This window comes from Passer domesticus, chromosome 25, assembly GCF_036417665.1.
Source record: "Passer domesticus isolate bPasDom1 chromosome 25, bPasDom1.hap1, whole genome shotgun sequence".
In the NCBI taxonomy this organism is placed as follows: domain Eukaryota; kingdom Metazoa; phylum Chordata; class Aves; order Passeriformes; family Passeridae; genus Passer; species Passer domesticus.
The window spans coordinates 4226864-4236774 of NC_087498.1; the positions used below are offsets into that span (position 1 = coordinate 4226864).

Sequence of the window (9911 nt, forward strand, 5' to 3'; positions counted from 1 at the left end):
GCTGGAGGGTGACTCAGGTGGTGCCAGGGCAGTGCCAGGGGCTCTGTGCCAGCCCAGCTCCCTCCTGTGCTCACCAGCCTCTCGTTTTAAAATCAGATAAAATCAGGAAGTCACAGAAAAGGCTGAGGGGTGTGGGGACCCAGCTCCTGCCACGGGAGGTGACAACCGGGGGCAGCTGCCCTTGGCACAGCTCAGGGTGCAGCAAGGGCTCCTCTCCGTGGCCCAAAGCTGCAGGGCACAGACCTGGCAGTGGCAGCAGTCCCAGGGAAGAGCAGCCTGGTGCCAAAGTGCCCCCGGGTTTTCCAGCAGAGGTGGCACTGGGCACAGTGCCAGGGGCAGCCAGGCAGGTGGCATCATGGCCAGGTGAGGACGGTGGCCCTGTGGCTTCAGGAGTAAACCCTGAGAGGCTTTGTGTGGGAAAATCCCTGGGCAAGGAGCTCCAGAGGCTGGTGGGGACAGGGACAGGCTGGGAGCACAGGCAGAGCCACCCTGACTGACGGACACAGCTCTGCTTTTATTTCCAAGTACAGGAACAAGGCAAAGTGTCCCCGTGCTGCTGGCACCGGGCTCCTGGGTGCCAGTGACAGCAGCACAGGGCTCAGTCCAGCTCTGGGCACAGCCTGTCCCCAGTGACCACCCTGAGCAGCAGCATCCAGGAGGGACCCAGGATCCAGGAGGGATGCTCTGATCCAGGAGAGAAAGATGCTCTGATCCAGGAGAGGTGCTCTGATCCAGGATCCAGGAGGGATGCTCTGATCCAGGAGGGATGCTCTGAGCAGCAGGATCCAGGAGGGACCCAGGATCCAGGAGGGATGCTCTGATCCAGGAGAGAAGGATGCTCTGATCCAGGATCCAGGAAAGATGCTCTGATCGATCCAGGATCCAGGAGAGATGCTCTGATCCAGGAGGGATGCTCTGAGCAGCAGGATCCAAGAAAGATGCTCTGATCCAGGCTCCAGGAGAGAAAGATGCTCTGATCCAGGCTCCAGGAGGGATGCTCTGATCCAGGAAAGATGTCTGATCCAGGAGGGAAAGATGCTCTGATCCAGGAGGGATGTTCTGACCCAGGATCCAGGGGGGATGCTCTGACCCAGCTCCCAGCAGCACCCCAGGCTCCAGCCCTCCCTGCTCACTCCATGGCCACCGGCTGCTCCCCTTCCACGTCCCTGGTCCCGGAGTTCATCAGCTCGCGGCGGATCTCAGGCGAGATCTGGGGGTGGCTGTGGAACTTGAGCAGCTCCAGCAGGGCCTCCTTCTGCTCCGAGGACAGGTCCTCCTTGTAGCGCTGCGCCAGGGCCAGCAGGCTCTGGTGCCACAGCACGGGCAGGAGCCGCTGCTCCGAGCGGAAGGCCAGGAAGTGGAAGACCAGGGCGTCGAGCACGCGGAAGGGCAGCGCGTACTTCTTGTCGATGAGCAGGCGCAGGAAGATGCTGTTGGCTCCGCTGTACTGCATCTCGGCCAGCTTCAGCAGCGCCGCGCTGCCAACGGGACACGGCGGTCAGGGACGGGACAGGACAGGGGACAGGGACAGGACAGGGGACAGGGACAGGGGACACAGGACAGCTCAGGGGAAGGGACAGGGACAGGACAGGGGACAGGGACACATCAGGGGAAGGGACAGGGGACAGAGACAGGGGACAGGGACATAGCGGGTGAGGGACAGGGACAGGACAGGGGACAGCTCAGGGGAAGGGACAGGGACAGGACAGGGGACAGGGACACATCAGGGGAAGGGACAGGGACAGGGGACGGGGACAGGAACAGCTCAGGGGAAGGGACAGGGGACAGGGACAGATCAGGTAAGGGACAGGGGACAGGGACAGGGGACAGGGACAGCTCAGGGTAAGAGACAAAGGAGAGGTGAGGGACAGGGGACGGGGACAGCTCAGGGGACAGGACATGGCAGAGGTCAGGGGACAGGGACAGCTCAGGAGATGGGACAGGGGACAGGAACAACTCAGGGGATGGGACACGAGAGAGGTGAGGTGTCAGGGGATGGAGCCATGGGGACCAAGGAGGGGCTCAGAGTCAAGGACAGAGTCACAGGGACACAGGAGGGGGTGAGGGCTCAGGGGACAAAGGGGGGACCACGGGGGTCAGGGGGGACCAGGCAGAAGCCACAGGGACCAAGGAACAGGCAGAGCCAAAGCCATGGGGATGGAGGATGGAGCTCAGGCACCAAGGAGGGACCACAAGGGCCAGGGGGACTGGAGCCATGGGGACTGAAGAATGGGCATGGGGGGCCAGGCTGGAGCCACAAGGACCAGGCAGAGACCACAGGGGTCAGGGGGAACTGGACTGGAGCCTGGAGCACTCAGGCACAAAGCTGAGCCTCGAATCTCAACCCCAGCGGGAGCTGAGTGACCCCTCACCCCCTCTGAAGGGATGGAGAGGCTGAGGGGGGGATCCAAGGCGCTTCCCAGGGTCCCTGCAGGAGAAGCTGTTCCCCCCCAGCCCCTCAGGGCCTCACCTGGAGTGCAGCACGGGGATGGAGCACTTGGTGAGGATGCTGCCGATGATGATGGCCTCCCTGAGCGTGCAGGTGCCCGACTCACAGAGCGGGATGAGGATCCCTGGGAATGGGAAAAGGGGGACAGTCAGGCACCGACCACCTCCGTCCACAGGCAGAACCTGGGGCTCAGCCCCTTCCTCCCAGAAATCCCCATCCTTGCACAGCCCCTCAGGCCAGCCCCAGAGGAGACCCTGCAGGACCCCTACCCTTGAACCAGGCTGCTGGCTTGAACAGAGCCTTCTTCAGAGCCATGTACAGGTGGAAGTTGAGCCGCTTGTACTCGGCGATGTCGTCCCGGATCCGCGGCAGCAGCACCAGGTTGTAGAACCTCTGGGCCATCCTCTCCTTCAGGTTGGAGGAAAATATCCTGGGATCAGCAAAGCATGAAGGGATGGATGAGGAAAGGAGGCCAAATAGGCAGGTTTGTTTTTTATAAACCTGACTCTGGTTATGGGAAAAAACACCCCAAAAATCCCATGCCAGAGGGTCCCTGAGGTGACCTTACCTGGTGGCCTGGTACATGGCAGCAGCTGTCCACGCCTCTGGCTCAGTGATGTAGAGGATCTGCTCCCAGTTGGACAAGGCAGGAATGATTTTAAACGCCTTGGGGAGCTTCCCACTCCTGTACTTGGACAGCACCTTCAAAGACAGGGACACGGGCCAGGCCGTGACTGGGGGAAGTGACAGCAGGGACAGGAGCACGTTGTCACCTCAGGGTGGTGGCTGCTCTGTCCTCACCTCCCTGACACCCCTGTAGACCTCCAGGACACGGGGGTCCAGCTGGGGCATGGGGCAGCCCGAGAGCTCCGAGAGCGCCGTCGCCACCTCCGTCTGCTTCTCCGTGATCTTCTCCATGATGATGTCGGCCAGCGTGCGCCTGGGCAGGCAGGGACAGCGTCAGCGGGGACACGGGAGGGGACAGGGGCAGCGGGGACACGGCAGGGGACAGGGGCAGCGGGGACACGGGAGGGGACAGGGCAGCGGGGGACACGGCAGGGGACAGGGCAGTAAGGGACACGGGAGGGGACAGGGGCAGCGGGGACACAGGAGGGGACAGGGGCAGCGGGGACACGGGAGGGGACAGGGGCAGCGGGGACACGGCAGGGGACAGGGGCAGCGGGGACACGGCAGGGGACAGGGGCAGCGGGGACACGGCAGGAGACAGGGGCAGCGGGGACATGGCAGGGGATGGGGCAGTTTGGGATCAAGGAGGGCTGGCAGGGGACAGGGGTGAGCCAGGGGCTGAAAAAGGAGCGGGGCAAGCTGGGGTCTGTGCAGGGCCGACACGGGACCAGGGGCAGAATCGGGGGTCGCAGGGGGATGCCACGATAGGAGCACATCACATGGGACAGGGGTGAGCTGGGGGCTGAGACAGGACGGGGATTGAGTCGGGGGCCGAGACAGGACGAGGGGAGAATCGGGGGTCGCACGGGGCTGACACCGGGCAGGGCAGAGCCGGGTCCGCGCCGGGAGCGGCCCCTGCCCGGCGCACTCACCTCAGCGGCGGGTTCTTGTTCATGAACATCTCGATGGCTTTCTCGTCCTCGGGGTCCACCTCCACCTCCCCGCCGTAGTCCCCGCTCCGTCCCGCGGCCGCCGCCGCCTTCTCCAGCGAGGGCCACTCCTCATCATCCTCCGAGTCCGAGCCGGGCCCTGCGGGGAGCGCTGCTGGCTCAGCCCGGGGCCGGCTCGGCCCGGGGCAGGCTCGGCCCGGGGCCGGCTCGGCCCGGGGCAGGCTCGGCCCGGGGCAGGCTCGGCCCAGGGCAGGCTCGGCCCAGGGCAGGCTCGGCCCGGGGCAGGCTCAGCCCGGAGCAGGCTCAGCCCGGGGCCGCGCACCCTCGGCGGTTCACCGGGGTTTGGTTACGGGGGCTCACCGAGAACCGCGCTGCGCTGCCGGGGCGCTGCGGGCGCTCCGGGGCCGTGCTCGGCCTCCAGCTCCTCCTGCTGCCGCCGCGCCTGCTCCAGGATGCGGCGGGACAGCCGCGCGTCCACGAAGCCATCCCCGCCGCCGTCCCCGCCGCCGTCCCCGCCCGGCGCCCCCGCCCCGCCGGGGCCCCCGCGCTTCTCCCGCGCCCGCACCCGCGGGGCCGCGTCCTGCAGGATCTGCTCGGCCAAGGGCAGCGCCGGCGCCGCGCCGGAGCCCCGCGCCCGCCGGGCCTTGGGCATCGCGGCGGAACCGGGGCACAGCGGCTCCGGGCCGGCGGGCGACACGTGGGATCGGCCCCCGCCTGTTCCGGGGCGGATCCGCCTCTGCCCGGCGCCGCCGGCTCCGCCCGTTCCGGTGGGGGCGCCGGCACCATGGGGGTCACCTGGTGAGCGAGGGGGGCTCCGGGACGGGGGGGCGGCACCGGGATAGAGTCCTGGAATGGGGGGCGGCACCGGGAAGGGCTCCAGGAATGGGGGGCGGCACCGGGATAGAGTCCTGGAATGGGGGGCGGCACCGGGAAGGGCTCCTGGAATGGGGGGCGGCACCGGGATAGAGTCCTGGAATGGGGGGCGGCACCGGGAAGGGCTCCAGGAATGGGGGGCGGCACCGGGATAGAGTCCTGGAATGGGGGGCGGCACCGGGAAGGGCTCCTGGAATGGGGGGCAAGGACCGAGAAAGGGTCCTGGAATGGGGGGGAAGGCACCGGGAAGGGCTCTTGGAATGGGGGGGCGGAACCGGGATAAACTCCAGGAATTGGGGGGCACAACCGGGATAGACTCCTGGAATGGAGGGGCGGAACCGGGAATGGGCTCTTGGAATGGGGGAGCAGAACTGGGACAGACTCCTGGAATGGAGGGCAAGGCACCGGGATAAACTCCAGAAATGGGGGGGGGAAGGCACCGGGAAAGGGTCCTGGAATGGGGGGCGGCACCGGGATGGACTCCTGGAATGGGGGGAAAGCACCGGGATGGACTCCTGGAATGGGGGGAAAGCACCGGGAAAGGCTCCTGGAATGGGGGGCGGACCCGAGAGGGCTCCCGGCGCGGAGAGCCCCGGGGCCCCGGTGGGTCCGTGAGCCCGGCCCGTGTCGCAGCGTGTCGCAGGTGCCGGTGGCCGAGGGCAAGAGCGTGCAGCAGACGGTGGAGCTGCTGGCGCGGCGGCTGGAGGCGCTGGGCGCGGACAAGCAGGGCACCTTCGGCGTGGACTGCGAGACCTACCACACCGCGGCCACCCTGGGCACGCAGGGTCAGCAGCCCGGGCAGCCCTTCCCCAGGCTCCTCTCTCCCTTTTCCTTCCCGTCCTCTTCCTCATTCCCTCCTTCTCCTTCCCCACCTTCCCTGGAGGCGCCTGGGTCCGATGCTGGCTGATGGGGTTTAGGGGTTCCAGTGGCAGTGCTGGGCTGAGGGCTGGACTGGCTGATCTTGAAGCTCTCTTCCAACTTAGTTGATGATTCTACAATTCCTTCTTCCCGTTCTCCTTTTCCTTTCCTCTCTTCCCCTCCTTTTTTTCCCTTTCCTTTTCCCTTCTCCCTCCTCCCCTGGCTCCCCCCATCCCTTCCAGGCCCTGATGTGATGTTCACACTGAGCCCACACAGCCCTGGCTCTGCTGAGCCATTGTTCCCAGCCAGAAGCACTGGAATCTTCCAGAGCAGCTTTTCCCTGCTTTTTTGGCGGCTGGAACGTGGAGGAGAGGCCGAGCCCAGCTCCCTCCGGGCAGTGGGTGGAAGGTGGCTGCTCCTGGGGTTCTCCCTTCACCTCACCCCGAGCCGTGATGATGTTTTATCCCTATAAATCTCCATACGGAAATCCAAGCTCTTCCCTGAGCGGATCCCATAATAAACACGTGAAGATCCAGAATTAAAGCAAGGAGGGTGAGAGGAGCTGCTTTAGGGCAGGAATTTGGTTTTGCAGCCCGGCTCCCTCGCTGTCGTTGCAGGGCAGACAGGGAAGCTGATGTACGTCATGCACAACTCCGAGTACCCCCTGAGCTGCTTCGCCCTCTTCGAGAACGGGCCCTGCCTGGTGGCTGACGCCAACTTCGACACCCTCATGGTGAAGCTCAAGGGCTTCTTCCAGAACGCCAAGGCCAACAAGATCGAGAGCCGCGGCACGCGCTACCAGTACTGCGACTTCCTGGTGAAGCTGGGCACGGTCACCATGGGCCCCAGCGCCAGGGGCATTTCCGTGGAGGTGAGAGCCCTTGGGAAGGGAGGGGAGTGCCTGGATGGGCACGGGGATTCTGTGGGGGAAGCTGGAGAAGGGAGGTTCGGGGGGGATCTCATTGAGGGTGAGGCGAGCCAGCGGGGAGGATGGAGAGAGGTGGGTTAGTTATAAGGGCCTGGAGTTCCAGGAGAAATGGGAATGGTTCGTGCTGCCAGAGGGCAGGGAGAGATGGGATATTGGGGAGAAATTCTTCCCTGGGAGGGTGGAAAGAATAGATGTTCCAGAGCAGCTGCGGCTGCCCCCAGATCCCTGGAAGCATCCAAGGCCAGGGGACTTGGAGCAGCCTGGGACAGTGGAAGGTGTCCCTGCCCTGGATGAGCTTTAAGGTCCCTCCCCCAAACCATTCCATGATTCTGGAGTTCCCTGTCCTGTCTGTGTCTCAGTCATGCTGCTGCTGCAGCAAGGTTTGGACTGCAGGTTTGGATCTCCTCTCCCAAGGTTTAATCCTTGGTGCTCCGGGGCTGTCCCTGCAGTGGCAATCCCTGCAGGAATTCCAGCCAGATAAAATGCACCATCCCTGAGGTTAATCAGCATGGTGAAGGGGATAAAACAACCTCTCCAGTGCTAATTCCGTGCTGGTTTGGGGCTTGCTGTCCCTGCCTTTGGAAAGGGTCTCTTGCACGTTCCCAGCATGTCCTGGCTTGTTTATATTTCCCATCCTTGTTTGAGATGTTTCCATGAAAAGCCTTCCCTGTAAGGAGGCTCCAGGGCTGTGGGGATGTGATCCCAGGTGGAATTCTGCTCTGCTGTCACCTCCAGGGGGTCTGGGATGTGTTCCCAGGTGGAATACTGTCATTCCTGCCAGCTCCAGGGCTGCAGGGCTGTGTTCCCAGGTGGAATTCTGCCCCTGCTGTCACCTCCAGGGCTGCAGGGCTGTGTTCCCAGGTGGAATTCCGCCCCTGTGAGCAGCTCCGAGCCTGCAGGGCTGTGTTCCCAGGTGGAATTCCACCCCTAGGAGCAGCTCCGAGCCTGCAGGGCTGTGTTCCCAGGTGGAATTCTGCCCCTGCTGTCACCCCCAGGGCCCTGGGCTGTGTTCCCAGGTGGAATTCCGCCCCTGTGAGCAGCTCCGAGCCTGCAGGGCTGTGTTCCCAGGTGGAATACTGCCCCTGTGTGATCGCCAACGACTGCTGGAACCTGCTGATGGAGTTCATGCAGAGCTTCATGGGCAGCCACGTGCCCGGCATCCCGTCGGTGTTCGGCTCCAAGCACGACGGCACCTACAGCCCCGGGGACACCATGGTGCAGTACATGGAGCTCTTCAACAAGATCCGCAAGCAGCAGCAGGTGCCCGTGGCTGGCATCAGGTGAGGAGCAGCTCCCGACTGCGTCCTGATCCTGGCTGTGGCAGGAGAACACCCAGAGCGTGCCACGGGAGGTTTTCCTGCTGGAGGTTTCCCGACTCAAAGCTGTGCCGTGTTCTCTGTAAGCAGAGATGTCAAAACTGTCTGAAAACTGTGGGAGTGTGTGCTGGGATCCTGAGGATTTCTAGGATTTTATTAATTCTGGGTGTCCTCCACGGTTTGGGATTCTTGGATCCATTGGTTCTGTGGGTTTTTGGACAGTGTTTCACGCAGGGAAAAGAGGAATTCCAGAAGACTACAGACATCTCTTCAATTTCTATTTTTTATATCCACATCGGTGTTTTGTTGTATTTCATCCCAATAAAAGGCTGGATTTTGGGAGGAGTTGTCCCTGCACAGTGAGGGTTGTGTTGTAAATCTCCAGTCTTGCCTTGGATTTGCTTCAAGAGCTTTATGCCCCCAAAGCAAACATTTCCCTGTGAAAAATAATCGAGGAATCCTCTAATTTCCCTGTTCCTGGCACATTCTTACCTTGCCTTCATCCTCTGTAGCTGATGGGAGTGTCAAAATCTGCTGCCTCCCAATGAAGGCTCTGGATAAATTAAAAAATAAAATAAATAAGCCTGGCAGGAGCTTTGCCTGGCACTGAGAGAATTCCAGCTGCTTTATCCCATTGTTTTTAAGGTAGATAATAAATATCCTGTCCCTGCTCACCATTTGAGAAGTCCTGATGGCTTCAGATTCCATGGAATAAGGAAGGATTTGGGCAATAAAAGCAAAAAAAAAAAAAAATTGTTGGTTCCTTGCCCATAAGGGTCTGAACAGCAAAGAAAACAGAAAGAATTTGTCTTAAAACAGGTTTTTTAGATGAAGTAAAAAGTGGCTTTCCAGAGAATGAGGATGAGGAGCATTTAGTCCTTTCTGTCCCAGCAAAACTTGCTGCTGCTTTCTGGAAATGAGGGATTCAGCTGCTCCTTTCATTCCCTTGACGGCCAAAATTACTCTTTTTTCCCTGAAAAAATCCTCATTTTGGCTGTCAAATCCCAGTTTGGAAGGTTGGTTGTTTTCTCAGAGGTAGAGGTGGCTGCACTGAGATCCTGCTCCATCGTGGATCCTTTTTTTTCTGCTTCTGCACCTCTCAAAAATCTCTGTCAGTGTTGTTTCATTCCCTAAATTGGAAACGAAATTCATTCCCAAGAGGGATTTTTTTTTATTATTTATATTTATTTATTTATACAGGTGATGTTATCAGGGTCACTAGTGCTTCAGTGGCAGAGCCAGTCCCAAGTCTCACTGCCACCAGAGCATTTTTGGGGCTTTTGTTCTGTTCTCATGGCATTTTTTTAATCTCATGTCACCCCAGGGGCCATGTGGGGTGTGACCCCATTATCTCAGAGCCCCCCAGCCCAGGTTCTCCATCACCTCAGGGTCCCTGAGGGACCCACCTCAGGGAACCTTTGGGGTATCCCTCAATCACCTCAGAGACCTTTTGAGGTGTTCCCTCACCACCTCAGGGACTCTTTGGGGTGTTCCCCCATCACCTGAGGGTCTCCATCACCTCAGAGTCCCCATAGCCCCATCCTTGATCCCCTCATCACCTCAGAGTCCCTTTGGGGTGTCCCTTCAGGGTCTTCATCACCTCAGAACTTCCTTGCCCCCCATCACCTCAAGGACGCCTTGGGGTGTCCCCTCACCACCTCAGGGACCCTTCAAGGTGTCCCCCAAATCCCCTCAGGGTCTTCATCCCCTCAGAACTCCCCTGGCCGCCCCGGGGTGCCACCTCATCGCCTCAGGCTCTCCATCTCAAGGCATCCATCACCTCAAAGCCCTCACAGCCTCCCCCTTGTGCCCCCCTTCACCTCAGGGCGCGCCCCCCCCCATCACCTCAGCCAGCCCATCACCTCAGGGCCCCCGTGGGGTGCCTCCCACCCCACGCCGCTCCCTCGGGG

General features: G+C 61.4%; 2 protein-coding genes and 1 long non-coding RNA gene across 3 annotated transcripts; 1 reads left to right on the forward strand and 2 right to left on the reverse strand.

Moving 5' to 3' along the window:
- Positions 1-494: 494 nt before the first annotated feature.
- BYSL (bystin like) lies at positions 495-4735 on the reverse strand. The gene is made up of 7 exons (XM_064398819.1): positions 4387-4735; positions 4009-4165; positions 3251-3389; positions 3018-3151; positions 2719-2879; positions 2471-2573; positions 495-1478 (listed from the first exon to the last, which is right to left on the reverse strand). Exons 1-7 carry the CDS (start codon positions 4676-4678, stop codon positions 1130-1132), a joined length of 1335 nt encoding a protein of 444 aa, XP_064254889.1. The 5' UTR covers positions 4679-4735; the 3' UTR covers positions 495-1129.
- Positions 4681-8364, forward strand: MED20 (mediator complex subunit 20). Its single transcript, XM_064398822.1, has 4 exons — positions 4681-4824; positions 5533-5684; positions 6375-6628; positions 7754-8364. The coding sequence occupies exons 1-4, from the start codon at positions 4811-4813 to the stop codon at positions 7967-7969; spliced, it is 636 nt and encodes a 211-aa protein (XP_064254892.1). The 5' UTR covers positions 4681-4810; the 3' UTR covers positions 7970-8364.
- Positions 8226-9782, reverse strand: LOC135285987 (uncharacterized). Its single transcript, XR_010350572.1, has 2 exons — positions 9561-9782; positions 8226-9520 (listed from the first exon to the last, which is right to left on the reverse strand). It is a non-coding gene; the product is annotated as an uncharacterized LOC135285987 (long non-coding RNA).
- Between the last annotated feature and the right edge of the window lie 129 nt (positions 9783-9911).